This window comes from Nicotiana sylvestris, chromosome 7 (assembly GCF_000393655.2).
Source record: "Nicotiana sylvestris chromosome 7, ASM39365v2, whole genome shotgun sequence".
Taxonomy (NCBI): Eukaryota; Viridiplantae; Streptophyta; class Magnoliopsida; order Solanales; family Solanaceae; genus Nicotiana; species Nicotiana sylvestris.
In genome coordinates, this window is record NC_091063.1 from 146,558,420 (window position 1) to 146,575,578 (window position 17,159).

Below are 17,159 nucleotides of genomic sequence, written 5' to 3' on the forward strand. Positions count from 1 at the left end.
AGGTTCGAATCCCTACAGGCTACACCAATGGTTGAAGGGTAGCTATAAAGATAGTTTAGCTTAATATATTGGTTGAATTATTTTATTTTTTGATATCTTTCTTTCTAAATTTAGTTAGCAAATATATATTATTCAATAAATAAAAAAAGAATACAATCCGTAAAATAGAAAAATATCTGGACATCTATATTATATTAAAAGGAGAATAATGAAGCATGTGGTTAATTCAAATGGCAAGCTAAATATATATTATTCTCTTATGGAAATTTTAACTATAAAATAAAACTTATAATTCTAATTCGAATCCCTACACCAACATTCGAATCCCTACAACATTCTAATTCGAACCTTGTACCTCAAGGACAAAACCATCTTTATAGCTACCCTTCAACCATTGGGCTGCCCAGTAGTTTTGTGTATAATGTGGTTAATTCATGCACTATACATATATAGCGTGGTTTTATATTGCGCTATATACAGAATGGTAACTTTTTTTAACACTTATTAATGTTACTTTTATCCAAAAAGACAAATTTTGGTTCCGGACTCAAATATCTTCCACACAAAAGAAAAAAAATAAACTATACCGCTCTCATTTCCACAAAATTTCATAAAAATTGCACGGGGCGCCCTATTTAGCCGCCCATTTTTAACATGTAGCCGCTTTGTCTTTCTGTTTGCACCCATACCCGTTTTTCTGTTAAAAACCATTTGAAAAGACTATTTTGCCCTTCTTTATTAAAAGACTACTTTCTCTCCATGTATACGCTAGTCCTATACTGTCTTTGTCTCTCTATCTCCCGTTATTCATATTTTTTGATTTGTTCTTCTCTGAAATCACATTGTTATTCGCGTTGTTGTTTTGATTTTTCAACTGCTAGTCGTTGTTGTTCCCACATTACGATTTAATCACAGGTACATTGCATTAACTTTCTGGGTTTTATTTTACGATTTAATTTCTGATTTTGGTTTTGATAGTCATGTATTTATGATAAAATATTTTCTTAGGTTTTAGTTTGATAGTGCAATAGTTTTACTTTTACGATTGTGTTTTTAGGTTTTTTGAACTAGTGTTTATGTTGTTGATGAAAATTCTATAAATTCTTCTGTGATTAGACGTCCAAATTTTTAAAAATTTTGAGAGTTAAATAGATGATACTATTTAGGAGCTGAACTATTATTTGTTTTATAATAGTTCAGTGATACCTTAGATAGGAGTTGAAGTCTTTTTCATATTTTGGTATTATTTTTGTATTTGAATTTGTGTTTTATTTTTTGTAAAAACTACTGCATGTTTTTTTGCTGAATGTTTGTGTTTGTAACTGGTGAAGTTCAGCTTTAGGAGCTGAAGTTTTTGTGTTTGTAACTAGTGAAGTCCAGCTTAAGGAGCTGAAATTTTTGTGTTTGTTACTGATGAACTTTAGCTCTAGAGCTGAAGTTCTTGTTTTATAACTGTCGAACTTCAGCTCTAGGGCTGAAGTTTTTGTCTTTATAACTGTCGAACTTCAGACTTTTTAGGTATTGAAGTTTTAACTGATCTTTTTGATAATGTCATGATGTTATTTTTTGTATCTTTTACTTTTTTGAAAGATGGCTCCTAAAGCATCTAAAGATCCTAATGCGGCTAAAGTAGGCAAAGCACCTAAAGCACCTAGATAACATATAATACCCCTAGGTCCTTTTGTCCCTGCTCCTCCACCTACAAGACCAAGGCAAAGATATTTTGAGTTTGGAGATTGGTTTAACTCTAAGGGTTACTGGAAAGCGAACCATGATTTGAAGAAATTAATTGCAACTTTCTTGACTCCTACACAACGGGATAAGCTGAATAATGGTACATTTCGATACATTATGGCCATGGAGAATTTCCAATGCAGCATGAAGTTGGTTCATTATCTGTGTCTTTCTCGAATATTCACCAATGATAGAGACTCCATTAGTTTCAAGATTTTTGGTCATGATGTTTCCTTCACCCTTGAAGACTTTCACATTATGTGTGGTTTGCGGATCACACCACAGAATGTTGAAAAACCAATTAATCGAGAGAGCAATATTCTGAAGCAGTATTTTAGTAAGTCCAAAGGTGTGACTTTGAAGAATATTCGAAGTTTTATGACTCGCAATGAAATTCCAAAGAACGTTGTGAATCACGTACATGTATGCAAGAGTGATGATGATGTTGTTAAGCTTATGGAAAATTCTTGTTGTAGAGTCTATTTTGTTTGGAAAAAATACCGAGTTATCTGTGATGGAGGAGTATGCATCTATTGTTGAAGATGATAAGGTTTGTGCTGAATATCCTTGGGGTAATGTGGCTTATGAGAAGCTCATTTATTCACTGAAACATGCATTGGACAAGCAGAACAAATTACATACAACTGAGTATAAACTTAGTGGATTTACATATCCGTTATGTGCTTGGTTCTATGAGCGTTTCCCAAATGTTTGGGAGAAGTATATAAGAGAGGATGAGTACCTTGATACCCCCCAGGTTCCCAGGATGTTAAGTTATGTATGTGTGGGAGAGCCTAAATTTCTTGAACTTTATCATATGTTTAGTACTCATGAAGTAAGTTACTTTTTTTGTCTTTGTGTTAATATGTTGATGTATTAGTTTTTTCTCCTCATAATATATTTTTTGGTATTAAATAGAGATATCGCGACTTTAGGGTATTGGATATAATTCCTACAGAAGAGGAATTGAATTCAATGCCTTTAATTGGACAATTACCATGCAGCCGGATTCGTTCAAAGGTAGTTAATGCAGTTCCTTCAACTGGTGAATCACCACGTACTCTGAGTCGATCAAAAGAAGTGAATCGAACTCCTGTCATTGGTGAATCACCACGTAGTCGGAGTCGATCAAAAGAACCAAATCGAACTCTTTTTATTGGCGAATCATCTCGTACCCAGAGTCGTTCTACCCGTTCTACATCTGACTTTGATGGCAATGAATTACTTGAGACAATATGTTCTGTAAGTTTTGATCTGAAATTTTTTGGTTTTGTTTTTGTAAAAGTACAACATGTTTTTAAGCTGAAGTTTTCTTCTATATCTGAAGTTTTGTTGTGTTTCTATTCTAGAGGTTAACGACGGAGGTTCAAAGGCATGCAGAAAAAGAAAGAAGCATGATCGTGAACGAAGTTTTCGATAAGTTTAAAAAGGATGAGTGATATGCTATTGTTGATGCGGTTTTTGTAAAAGTGAAGGTAAGCTAATTTATAGAGAAGTCTTTTTATTTCTGCTGATGTTATTCAGATTAATCATTGTTAGTAATTTTGTTTCTAGGAATATTTCGATGAGAAGTTTGAACAGTTGTTTAAGATTGTCAACAAATCAAATGAAATGGACGATGGCAATTTTGATTTGAGTAACCATCGAGAATATGATAGGGTGATCGACTGTTACGAACATCCATCGGATATTAATGGTGTTGATGATGCATCAGATAAAGTCGCAGATGTAAATGCTACACGTGAGGAAGCGGCTTCTGAAGGCGATCAACATGTTCAGAAACAAGTTGAAGAGGAACGTTCCAGTGCTGATATATTGAGCAGAGATAGAAATTATGAAGAACAGTTAGCAACTGCGAATGTTGGAAGCAAGCAATGTGCAGATAATCAAGTTGAAGAACATGCTGCTCATGATCCATCGCGTAAAGTCGCAGATGATAATGCTACACGTAAGGAAGCGGCTGGTGAATGCGATGAATATGTTCAACAACAAGGTGCAGATGATCAAGTTGTTGGTACTGAAAAACATGCATCGAGTTGTTCTTTGGAAAGCGATATTGGATAGGGCAATTTGTTTGATGGAGCACTAGCTATTTGCAAGGAAATTTTAGGTGGTGATACGCAGGAAATTATTACTACAGGTATAAAGTGTGAAGTTTATAATAGTTCATAAAAATATATAACAAAAAACACAAAATATGAAACAAAACTTCAGCTAAAGATTTTATTTTGTAACTATCGAACTTCAGCTCTAGAGCTGAAGTTTTTGTTTTTGTAACTGTCGAAATTCAGCCTTCTTAGAGATTGAAGTTTTAACTGATCTTTTTGATAATGTCCTGTAGTGAAATTTTCACAACAGGTATAAATTTTTACTATGTTATATATATAGAAAAACTAGTTGATCTATTCCCCCTCTTTATGAATATGCAGTGGAAGTTGAAACTAGTTGTGCTTCAATTGACACAACTCAAAAAGTCTTTGATGATGCTGAATTAAATGAAGGTAGAGTTGAGAAAAACCTTCCACAGAATACTCCAATGCTCCTCGATGTTGGTGCACAATTGAATGAAACTGGAAATGTTGATATCGAGAAAGGCATGCAGTCTGGGAAAACCACAACGGAAGACAAACGTCAAGGTATTCTATAGATCATGAATTTATTACATTTGGTCAAAGTATATTTTTTACAGTTTGAAACATTATATATTTTATTTTCTTTGTTATGTTTTTGAATGATTTTTCAGAAAGACTCGAGGCAGCTCAAAAAGAATTTGGTGAGCTTATACAGCTATATCAAAAAGGAGAAATACATTTATTCACACATGTTGGCTCACAGACAAGTGTGAAGTGTGTTGGTATTATTTTATAAAATTTAGTCAGTATTATTTATATTTTTTTTTATTTTTTTTGCATGAAGATACAGGCATATCTGAAGGTAAAGGAAATGGATTTGTTGGAATGCAAACACCACCTGTGTCTCAACACTTAGACTAGGTAGTTATTTTCTGCAATTCAATTACAAGCTATTTTTTTGCCTAATGTGTGTTTTGTATCAGTTTTATTTATGTTTATATTTTCCTTGCCTTTGCAAATATCACCTGATGCATCGCAACTTATTGCAAATCCTAAGAGAAGGAAGATTTTCAGTTCTCCTATGTGTGACACCAGTGATATCCCCATCTTCAATTTATGTTCATTTTCACTTGATAGTACACAAAGGACTGATTCAGAAGGTAATTCTACTGTTGTTGTTGTTCGTGAAGAGAGACAAGAACATCGTGAACAGAAGGGAGTTGGTCAAGTATCTACCACTATGGCTGTGGTTTCTCCCCCTACTGGTGAATAACAACAGTTAGTTGTGATGGAACAGCAGGAAGAGCAAGCAAAAGGAAAACCAAAAAAAGGGAAAAGGATTCATATGGAGAGTATTTGGTTGAGATCTCCTTACGTAGTTCATAAACGAAAGGAAAGGGGAAAGATTGTAAAGTAGGAAAGAATATACGAATGTGTCTCTTCCATTATGTTAATCAAGGCAGTGGATTGATACAAAGATTTACAAAGTGGTTGGAGATGGATACCAGTGAATATGATTCCAATCCATTCAGATTAGCTGGAATTGATATTCGAAAATCTTTCTTTACCGAGCTTATGGATCCTAACTCTGATCTTGCGGATGAAGTAAGTTATTAAGTTTGTTTTTTGAATTGGTTTTCAACTGTATTTCCTAAAACTTCAGCTTATTTTTTATAATAAAGTTTTGGTACTGTAAATTGGAAAACATCAGCTTTATTCATACTAAAATGCTGAAGTATTTTAGCTTATTTGCTAAAACTTCAGCCTAACCGTGCTGAAGTTTTTGACATGCATTCTCTAGTTTTTTTCAAAACTTTTAAATCAAACATGTTGAAGTTTTTTAGATTATTTTCTAACACTTCAAACTGAATATGCTTAAGTTTTTGTCATGCTGTTTGTAGTTTTTTCACATGTTATCATTTGTTGTTGTTCCTTTGCAGCATATGGATGTGGGCATATATTACTTGCGCAAAAAATATTGCTATCACCTTCCAGCTTATCCAAAATCAAGATTTGCAGTAACAGATTTAATTTTTTATTAGTATATGACTAAGTTGGCTGGTATTCATCCTTCAGAAGAACAGATGGATAGAATTAGAAAAAGGAAGCAAAAGAGAACGGAGGATCAAAAAAAGAGCAAATCAAAGAGAAAGGGGATATCCAAACAACAGGCTCAAGAAGAAGAAGAAGCGGTTATTCAGCCACTTACGGACTTTAGTTGGTTTGAGGAAGAATCAACGAATGAAAAGGTGGCCAACTACGTAAAAAGCCTCGACCTTTCCTGTGGTATCTCATGGGCATCTGCCAGAAAAGTATTCTTTCCATTTCGACTTAAGCCAATGACGGGCCAGAGATCTACGCACTACTTTTTTGGAATTCTGGACTTTAAAGATAAAATTATATATGTGTATGATTCCATGGGTAGTGTAACATATGAGCGTGCAATTGAACATGTCAGAAATTATGCCCGGTTGATCCCACACTGTCTCAAATGCTTGGAATTTGGGGCACATAATAAATTTTATGGGGATAGTCCTGTGGAAAAATTTCAAATTAAGTGGATGACCTCACCGCAGCAGACTAACAAGTACGTATTTCGCATTATGTTTTACCATGCATCTTATGTTTATTATTTTTTGCCCTTGTGTTAACTATTTTTCATGTTCTTTTTGTAGTGTTGATTGTGGTGTATTTGCTCTTAAGTTAATTGATATGGGGTTGAATAAAGAGGATGTTTTCAATTTCGATCAAAGTCAGTCATTGACCTTCAGGAGAGAATTGGTTGCCAATCTTTGGGCTCATAGAAAGTGGAAAAAAGATAGCGGCTATGAAACTCCAGAAGAACAACAAGGACATGATTATGGAGATTTTGAAGAAACTTTGTGTGAATTTTTTTATTAAAGGATTGGTTGCACATAATTTGTATTTTGTGAATATACATTAAGTATTTTTTTATTTCACTTTTGTTCATACAAATATGTTTGTGTCTTTTATTATGAATTTTAAGTACATTTTTGTTGAAAAAACTTAAGCATGAAGTAAATGACTTTCTGCTTTTTAAGATGAATTTTTGGTTAAAAGTCATAACAAAAGTGTCGACTGAAGGACAAAAACTTCAGCTTATCAAATGCTAAAGTTTTTAGAAATACACTAAAAAACTTCAGCACGTTGAGCTGAAGTTTATTTGAAAAAGCTGTACGAAAAAACTATTGAGTCCAACACAAAAACTTCAGCTTATCAAGAGTTGAAGTTTTTAGAAATACACTAAATAACTTCAGCACATTGGGCTGAAGGTTTTTGAAAAAGCTTTACGACAAAAACTATTGAATCCAATACAAAAACTTCAGCTTATCAAGAGCTGAAGTTTTTAGAAATACACTAAAAAACTTCAACACATTGGGCTGAAGTTTTTTGAAAAAGTTGTACGACAAAAACTATTGAATCCAACACAAGAACTTCAGCTTATCAAGAGCTGAAGTTTATCAGCATTTACCTCTTACTTATTTTGCCAACTACTTATCTTGTTACATTTAATTTCTCTGAACAAAAAACAGTTAACAATCTCTTCAGCATTTATAGATATTAAATTGATTAGGTGCACTCTTTGGCTATATTAATTATCTCTTCACTTGAAAATTTTCATTGTCATCCATAGACTTCTATCATATTTCTTTAAATTTATATTCAAAGAAAAACAAGAAAATGTTGGCACAGACATGCTTATTGGTGTAGCAGGGAGTTCATGGGAAGCAAAGATAATGAAGGAAAAGTCTAAATACTTCATATGTGAAGGAGAGTGGCCAGATCAAACACTTGAACTCCTGGACAATTTGCTCTTTTTACTAGTTGATAAATCTAACTTTTAGTAAAATTGTCCTGGGGATCGAGTATTTGATGTGACCACTCTCCGTCACATATTAAGTTTTTTTTGGACTTCTCCTTCATTATCTTTGCTTTTCACGAATTCCCAGCTGCACACCAGTAAGCATGTCTTTGCCAACATTTTCTTGTTTTTTTCTTATGTAAGAAGACGGGAGTTGCTAAAAAAATCATAGTACTAAACTTTCTCAACCTGTGTGTGACAGAAAACGCTTTGGTGGAATTAAATTTGGTGAAATGGAGGGTGACTGTCTTATAGCTCATGGTGCTGCAGCGAATTTGCATGAACGTCTTTTCACACTTAGTGAGTCCTCCCAGATGCACATATGTGGAAAATGCATTAATATGGCAAATGTAATTCAGAGGTCCGTACAAGGTGGTAAAGAAAGGTGCTCGTATTACTGCTTTTGTGAATTAGTTAAAGACATAGTGAAGGTTCATGTAATTTTATTAAGAAACCCAATAAGAGCAACTAGGACATGACTATGGAGAATATGAAGGCACTCTATCAATTTTTTGAATAGAAAATAACTTGTAAACAAAAAACTAATTTTTTCTTTTTTTTTCAAGGATGTAAGCGAAAACAAAATTAGATTGTGCAAATATACATTATTTTGTGTGATTTATGTGATGTCTTTTAAATTTTTGTTCTATTCACGTTAATTACATTTTTAGTATACTTGGATTGATTCAGATATGATAAACTTCAGTATTGTGAGCATGTGATTTTTGCCCTATATGTATTACTCCAACAAATTCAAAACAAAATAATTTCTGTCAGTATTTGCAATTTTGTTGGATTTTGTGGCATTTGCTGTTAATTGTTTGCATTTTGTTTGTGGATTTTAATTGATGAGAAAATACAAAAAATATGTTGCATTTGCATTTAGTATTTAATTTTACATTTTAGGATCAATAGACAAATCAATTATTTTATAAAAAATGGGAAAAATCACAAAAATAGTTTATTTTGCACTTTTAATTTTAATGTCGAATTTTGGTAGTTTTTTCCTTTAATTTGATTTTTAATTATTGGTAGTGACAATTATTAGGGTTAATTAATTTAATATGGTAGAATAATTTGGTTTAGGATTCAATTTAAGTTTTATTTTCAATTTAGGAAAAATAAAAAGATTTTTGTTAAAAGAGAAAAATGAATTGAAAAAAAAAAGAAATAATGAAAAGGAAAATTTGGGCCAAAATCAATCCAAATCCCCAGCCCAAACCTACATCATCAGCCTACCCACCCCAATCACGCAGAAACCCGGCCCAAACCCGCCTCTACCCGGTCCATTCCCTCAACTAAGTGAAACGATGTTGTTTCATGGGCATCAGATCGGGACCGTCGAGGTTGATTGATCTAACGGACGAGAAGTCGGGTTCATTTGATATATTAATGTCCAAACGTTACCCTCCCCCCCCCCAGCTTTCGTCTCTCTCAAATCCCCTCAGAGAAACCTTGGAAGCCGCCGGGATTCCCCACCACCATTGATGGTGGCGCCGGCTTCCAATCGCCACCAAACTTACACCAAACACTCCCCTCCTTCTCCTCTTTCCGAATCTACAAATCCTCGCCCTCGAATCAACCCAGAACGGCTCGAATCTGGTTTTGGAAGAAAACCCTAGCTGAGCCGCCCCCAAATCCCCGGCCTCTGGTGGCGGCGCCTACCCCAATCCCACCCAAAATCACACCCTATAACCACCTCACTCCCCTCATCTCAAATCCCCACTCCGTTTGTTTCAAATCCCCCTGAATCTCCTCAAATCTTAGATCAAAAGACGAACCTTAGAAACTCCAAAGCGGGTTCTGAAGGAATATCAAGCCTAATTTGATTTTTGTCGTGTGTTCTTTATAAGAACACACGATTAATATCATATTTGGCCGAAAATCCAGAAATTGAAGAATTTAAGGCATTCTTCCATATTTCTTGTTCATCCGAAATTCCTAGGTATTCTTTCTTTACCCTGTTATTTTATGTTCCTTTTCCCCATCTTCTTCTACTCCTTCTCATTTTTTTGTTTTGATTTTATGTTTGGTTTCATTTTTTATTTTATTTTACTTTTCTTAATTTATTTTTATCATCTGTGTCTGCATGCTAGATTTAGGGTGTGCTTGATTATCAGTTGTTTCCTAGTCTGGGTAGTTTGAATTTTGCATGCTCGTTTTGGGTTTAATTTGGCTTCGAGTCATTAGGCTTCTGAATTTGTACATTTGGTTTTCTGAGTTTTTCTTCATATTAATTGGGTCACAAAGATTGTTTAGCCCAAGAGGAGATTGATTTGGGTCTGCTCAGACTCACTAATTCGGGTCAATTGGACCCTGGTCCTGCCTGGTATATAGAGGATAATAACAGGGTTTTAGGGGTTAGTATAGAAAATTTAGGTGGGGGAATCTCTTGTAACTGAAAAGGAAGCTTCTATGAAGCTGGGGTGGGGGGGCTAATCTGAAAATCTGAGTTTTAAGCTAAGGGTGTTTGAGCAAAAAAAAAATTCAAAAGGGGTCGAAGTGCAAATCTGTTGATTAATTAGGTTTCCCTACTTTCTTGCCTATAAAGGCATCATTTCTTGCATTGAAAGGAAGACCCGAGAGACCTAGGAGAAAGATCCAGAAAATTAAAACACGGCTAAAAATTTCAGAAAACTATTGTTCCATTGGACTCCTTCTCTGATTTTTCTTTAATTTGTTGAACCCGTTTCTGATTCATCTGGTGTTGAGATGGATTGAGTTTAGCTGTTTTAAGTTTGGACTGAAATTGGCTGAGTTACTATTCGATTGAAGCTGTTTTGTGGACTGACTGAGTATCGTTTTGGTTTAAAAACTGGTTCAATGTTTGCTTCCTGCTGTTGATCTTTGCTATTGCTGCTAATCCTTAATCCCAGTTTCCTTCCATCTTCAGGTACATATCCTTGATTTAAGCATGTAAAGGATAGATTATGAAGTGTTTTGTTGAAAGGAGTTGAAGATTATGTTATCAGATGCTCTTCTTCTTTAGTTTCTTTTCTCAGCTTGTAGTGTCAATTTCTTATCTCAGCTTGTTTAATGTGAAGTTGTGCTTGAGGACTTTGAGTCTTATGATTGAATTGTAACAGGCTACTGCGAGAATTATTGATTTCCATTTGTTCGGTTCTCTAGGTTTTGTTATTGATAGAAGTGTCAGTTGATTTTAGATGCATGATGTGTTTGTGAGTTCAAATTACAAGAATATGTTGTTAATTGTAAAGTTGCTATAGCTAAATTGAGCACGCATGCAAAGTGAGAATGGGGAGATGGATCATGTTAAGGTGCAGCAGGTTTGCTGCTGGTATGGACTCGAATTCGAGTCAGACTCCCTGATTTGGGCCTGGGCAGTATCTGGGCTCTTAAGTCTGGATTGGGTTTGGCTTTTCAAATTCATTTGTGCACCAACCTAGATTTGGTTTACTGATTTTAGGGGGGTACCTTAGTCTAGTGTTGTCCATATTCACACGTAAGTTCTCAGATGTTTTAAAAGGGTTGTAAGTAGGACTTGAGTTGAAAATCAGACTTGAAAACTTGTGAGTTTGGTTTTAATACTTGCATTCGTCTTTTTGAAAGCTTTAGGCCGTATAGTCTTGTTAAATGGTGGGCAGCTTATATACATATTTTTATAACATGATTGAAACGTTTAAAGCATGTCTTGACCTTTGAATATAATTTGGTATTTGTTTAAAAGTCAGAAGTTGTATGAACGAATCCCTGTTGTGAATTCGGCATCAATGTGGTTCTCCCCAGGACCGCGCATGCCTAGCTTTTCGTTGGTGTGAAATTTCTTTGCAACTAGGCATTGGGCCTCAAGCCAGGCCCAATCTTTGAGAAAATGAGGAAGGATTTAGTTTCGCCTAACGCTGTCATTGTGATTAATAATCTGAATTTTAGCATCAAGTTAGGAATAGTTATAATTTCTTTAAGCCTTATTTCATTTTTTTAATTACTGGAGGCGAGCCAATATTAGATAACGAAAATAGCTTATGGCCTTCAAACATCTAGTTTGTATATCCTTTTAAGTTGGGGTTGAGGTGTGCTGTGCCAAATAAATTTTAAATGTGTGTCCCTCATTTAATTAATGCATTTTCTCCTTAGAAATCGAGGTGTGTCATTTAGTGAATTTTCCATGGCCCTTGCAAAGTTAAAAACGTGTAGTTGCTTTAGGCGCGTTATTATAATAATAGTACCTTCTTAAACTCGGGTGTGCATTTCATGTGACCCAAATCAAATCCCAAATGTTGAATAAAATGTGTTCCGGACTGCGGGTGCATTTCATGTGGCGCGATCCAAAGGCACGTTTTAAACGACATTCAATCTTCTTTAAAAATCAATTAAAAGCGGTTAAAGGTTAAAACGCACATAGATTCAAAAGTGTTTTTAAAATCAAATAATAGGCCGACTATAACAGTTAAGCGACCGTGCTAAAACCACGGAACTCGGGAATGCCTAACACCTTCTCCCGGGTTAACAGAATTTCTTACCCGAATTTCTGGTTCGCGGACTGTTAAACAGAGTCAATCTTTTCCTAGATTCGGGATTGGAACCGGTGACTTGGGACACCATAAATCTCCCAAGTGGCAACTCTGAATCTTTTAATAAATATAATCCCGTTTCGATTGTCCTTTAATTGGAAAAACTCCCTTTATACATCCACTTTCCCGAGGGTGTAGATAAAAAAGGAGGTGTGACAGCTCTTGCGACTCTGCTGGGGACCGAACCCAGAATCTCTGGTTCAGGGTTCAAGAATTCGAGCTTAGAATAATTGTTATAGTTGGCTTTATTCATTGTCTGATTTTGTTACATAATTTGGGCCTAATGTGCTAATTGATTGCTTTTACCGCTTTGATATTCCGTGAACTGTATATAAACAGTTGCAAAATCCCTCTTCTCTCTGAGTCTTCTAAATCATGAAGAAGTGTGCACTTCGTGTGACTTCTTTTCTGTTAGAGTCATATTCCAAATTTAGAACGAGATTCGGATAAGTTGCAAAGTCGGTGAAGCTTCTGTATTCTCGGTACGCTACCCCGGCCCCCCCTCCAGCTCGAGCTGTCCGCTCGGGTAAGCCAGGTCTAGAACAATAAACCCAGGTTTTTAAACCTAGTATAACAATACCTCATGCCGGATCCCTAGTAGGAACGTTTGTTTGCATCATGTGCATTTTGACTTTGGAGACTCAACACAGGGGTTGGGTCTGTCTAGGACAGGTGCACCCGAAACAAAAAGACCATCCTGATGCATCCTACTTGCTACTTGTGCATTTATTTGCTTCGGACTTGCATGCTGACCGGTTTATGAATATTGGGAAAGGTTGAGAAAAGAGAAATGGTAGTATGAGGGTTAAAGAGAGTTAATCGCCTGTTCTGAAAAAACCCAATGTCCAAATAGTGTCGAAACTCTACCGAATTTTTGAGAAAATAAAAAGAGAGAAGAAAGGGAAAAAAGTTTTTTGTTTTCAAAATAGATTGTTTTATTTACCAATTAAATGAAAAAAGAAAAAAGAGAGAAAAAGTTTTTTTTCAAAAAATAGTTTTATTTGCCAATGAAATAAAAAAAAGAGATCTTGTTTTCAAAAATAGTTTGTTTTATTTGCCCGAACTACGCCAGTTTGACTCTCACAGGGTGTGAGGTACGTAGGCAACCCCCATCGGGTCCAACTTCCTTCTTGCAAAAATAGCCCAAAATCCCAAAAATTTTACTTTGATTTGAAAATAATTAGGGTGATGTCATTCTTGTCAGAAATATCCGAATGTCCCTAAAAGGGCGCCGGAAGGCTGTTTTTGCAAGAACAACCACTTTTGTCACTTTCAAAGGTTTTTGGCCGGTTAGCTGACACAGCCTTAAAATCTTCGTTTTTGAAGTGCTGAAAGGCCGTGTTGGCAAGGCCGGATGTTTTATGAAAATTTTGGAATTGGTCATTTCTCTTAAGTCAAAACGAGTCATAGTTTTTTTTTAATTAAAATCACCTTAATAAATGTGCAGGATGAGCACAAATCAAAATGAACCTTTCTCAGTCCGTGAAGAGATCCCTTTGGAGCTACATATGTGGTGGCATGATTTGGGGGACGACAGCAGAAAAATTGTGACAAAAGCACTAGGCGGTCTTATTGGGCTTTTGAAGGTCAAGCCCAAAAAAGACTTGATTGAGGCCTTAATACCGTTTTGGGACCCAGCATATAATATGTTCCACTTTACGGATTTCGAGTTAACTCCTACGCTAGAAGAGATAGCAGGCTATGATGGTTTCGAAGGGAATCTCAGAAGTCAATACCCGGTAGCACCAAGAACAGTGACCCCCCACAAATATTTGGACTTGTTAAGCATCAGTCGGGATGTCCGAGACAGAAATTTGGCCAAAGGATTTTGTACCTTCTACTTTCTGTACCGACGATATGGGAATTCACGTGGCTTTGAAACACCAGATACTGGTCTTACTCATGCTAGGAATCAAGAAGTGGGAAGCTCGGAGATGATTAGCTTTCATAGTGGCGTTCCTGGGTATTTTGGTTTGCCCGAGAAAAGATGGGAACATAGAGACGGGATTAGTAGGGATAGCTGACTTTATGGTGAAGAAGGAAAATGGGAATATAGTGTCGTTGATCTTGGCAGAAATTTACCGAACTCTTACTTGTTGTCGAGAAGGAACAAAGTTCTTTGAAGGGTGCAATACGCTGTTACAGATATGGATGGAGGAACACCTTTGCCACCGTCCCGGATACTTGAATTGCGGTATGATTGGCCTCAAGTGCATCGAAAAACATGAAAAGCGAGTATAGGGTTATGAGTTTCCAGATGGTACGGAAGCATGGCATGCTCATTTGAGATCTTTGACCGCAAATAAGATCGAATGGACATTCGGATGGCTTTCGGTCAACGAAGTAATCTATATGTCGGCTGAGGTGTGTTTTTTGCTGTTGATGGGTCTGCGAAGTATCCAGCCTTATGCTCCGCGCAGAGTCTTGCGTCAGTTGGGCCGGTACCAGACCATCCCACACAATGAAGATTTGATTCAGCAAGTCATTGAGTTAGATCCAAAAGCTGTCTTCCCAGAAGAAAAAGTGCATCGGGTTTGGCATCAGTGCAGATTCTTAGGGCCTAACACGCGAGTACGAGACCTATCCAGAGGCGAGGTGGAGCCCAGTTATATTGCTTGGTATGGTAAAAGATCATGAGTTCAACATGAGCCTGACAGGCCCGCAAAGAGACCTCATGTCTAGCAATTCACCGACGGAGCTCAGGTACAATGGGATTGGCTGACCAAAGAAAACGATTACAGGGCTACCATAAGCAAGTTATAAAAACAAGTCAGAGAACTTCAATTCGAGAATAGCTTGCAAGTGGCGGCGGATGAAGGAGAAAAGCAAAAACTAGCCAAAGAAAATGAGGCCCTTCGAGCTCAAATCCAGAAATTAAAAGTAGCAGCAGAAAATCCAGTCCGAAGTGACAGAGATGAAAAACTCATAGCTAACCTAAGGCAGAAAGTAAATGACTACAGTTTTGATTTGAATAAAGCAGAAAGTGAATTAGCCAAGGCTCGAAAGCAATTGGCTAAAAACTCAGATGAACGAGTACGCTTGGTTAAGCAATTGAGAGAAAGGTACGATGATGAGGTCGCAGGGTTAAATAGAAGGGTCATCGCCGCAGAAAACAAAATGATCAAACAGGCAAAAGACTTCAAAGTTGAAAGGGAACATTGTTATACAGCAATGGCGCAATTAGAAATAGATTTGCAACAACTTCAGGAGCAAAATCATGTGGTTGAGCAAACTTTGGAAGCCAGGGCCCAGCAGATTGGGCGTTTGTTACAAGAAAAGGGCGCCATAAGAGAGAGAATTAGAAACATTGCTGACTACATCGTTATGAAGTGCCACATCTGTGAGGATATGACTCGCACTACATTCTTTGCAGCGGTGATGACCTTTGTTAAACAAATAATGAACGACTTGGACCGACTTCAAAGGGATCTTGCACATAGGCCCGTAGCGAGACCGAATGATGTCCTGCGGGCACCAGGAGCTTTGAAGTATTCGTGATTTTTCGTTTGAGTTTGTATTTCCTTTTCTGTCGGAGTCTGTAAGTCATGTTGAGTTTGTATTTTCTTTCTATTTTTGAGTCTGTATTTCTTCAGAGTATGACAGTCTATTTTTGGAGTCTGTATTTCATCTTTGCATCAAAATCTGTTAATCTTTTGGAATTTGTTAGTTTTGAGTTTTTAATGGAGGCATTTGTTGTTTTATTTTAGGAAAACTAAAAATCCCAAAAAAATGTTTTATTTCGCACTTATCTACAAGAACTACGCTTGGTCTGATTCATGCGGGGTCATAATACGTAGGTAATCTCCATAGGATTCGACCGTAACCAAATAAAAGAGAGTAAAGAGAAGAAATAGTGGAATAACAAAAGAGAGAGAAAATAAGAAACAAGAGAGAGTAAAGACAGAGAGAACAGAGGCAGGAATGAAAGAAAAAGAAAAGAAAAGAAAAGAAAAGGGGATGTTTGCAATTAAAAGAAGGAAAAGGCCGGATAACGCATGCAACCACTCAAATACACAATAGAGACGGAAACCTGTTTAGGTGCATTCATGCCCAATGTGCGGTTACCAATCTGTTAAAGCCTAATCGCTAACAAGGTGGTTTGTTTGATGTATTCAGTCCAGGTAGGTGGTTAGTTGACTGGCATTCTGGCAACTCACTCCTACAACACCCGATATAAAGACAGGCTGAATATGGTCGACCAGGAACCGGAAACAAGTATTGTCGACCCATCGAAAGAGGTGGAAGAAATGGACGTTAATGCAATGAGGGAAGAAATGTATAAGCTGAAACAGCAGATGGCTGAAATGTACCAAGCTTGGGCGAAGGGGCACCCACCACTGGTTTATCCCGCCAATCCTGCTTATATCCCACTATCAGCCCAACCTCAGGAACCCCCACTGTGAACTCATCTCCAGCCTTTCCCCTCTACCAACAATGCCAATGCACCACTTCCCATACTTCTCAAGTTCCACCACTCAAACAAGTCTTGTACCCTCCCCCACCAATTACACCTATTTTTGTGGCGCCTCCACCTGCTACATTACACTGATCTTCTAGTGAACCCCTATTCCAAACTCACGATAACCAGTACTATCCCCCTGAACCCACCTTCAAAGTTCCAGAACCATATCCTTACACTCCTCATCTTGATATCCCGGCAGAGATCGAGAAACTGCCCAGAAATCCTAAGCATGAAGAGATGATCAGAAAGGTCAAAAGCTTAGAGCAATCATTCCAAGATATGAGGGGGCTGGGAGGCCAAGTAAGTGTGGCCTACAAAGATTTATGTTTGTTCCCAGATGTTCAGTTGCCAGCAGGGTTCAAAATGCCCAAGTTTGATCTGTACGATGGGCATGGCGACCCGGTAGCACACTTAAGAGGATTCTATAGCAAGATGAGAGGAGCAGGTGGAAGAGACGAATTGCTGATGGCATATTT

The 17,159-nt window shown here is 36.8% G+C and overlaps 1 protein-coding gene across 1 annotated transcript; it reads left to right on the forward strand.

Annotated features, from left to right (window-relative positions):
* Nucleotides 1-1,851: 1,851 nt before the first annotated feature.
* Nucleotides 1,852-5,848, forward strand: LOC138873915 (uncharacterized). The gene is made up of 12 exons (XM_070152403.1): nt 1,852-2,083; nt 2,211-2,569; nt 2,653-2,976; nt 3,084-3,143; nt 3,289-3,748; nt 4,164-4,370; nt 4,478-4,588; nt 4,651-4,668; nt 4,790-5,034; nt 5,086-5,158; nt 5,266-5,411; nt 5,747-5,848. Exons 1-12 carry the CDS (start codon nt 1,852-1,854, stop codon nt 5,846-5,848), a joined length of 2,337 nt encoding a protein of 778 aa, XP_070008504.1.
* The last annotated feature ends 11,311 nt before the right edge of the window (nt 5,849-17,159 follow it).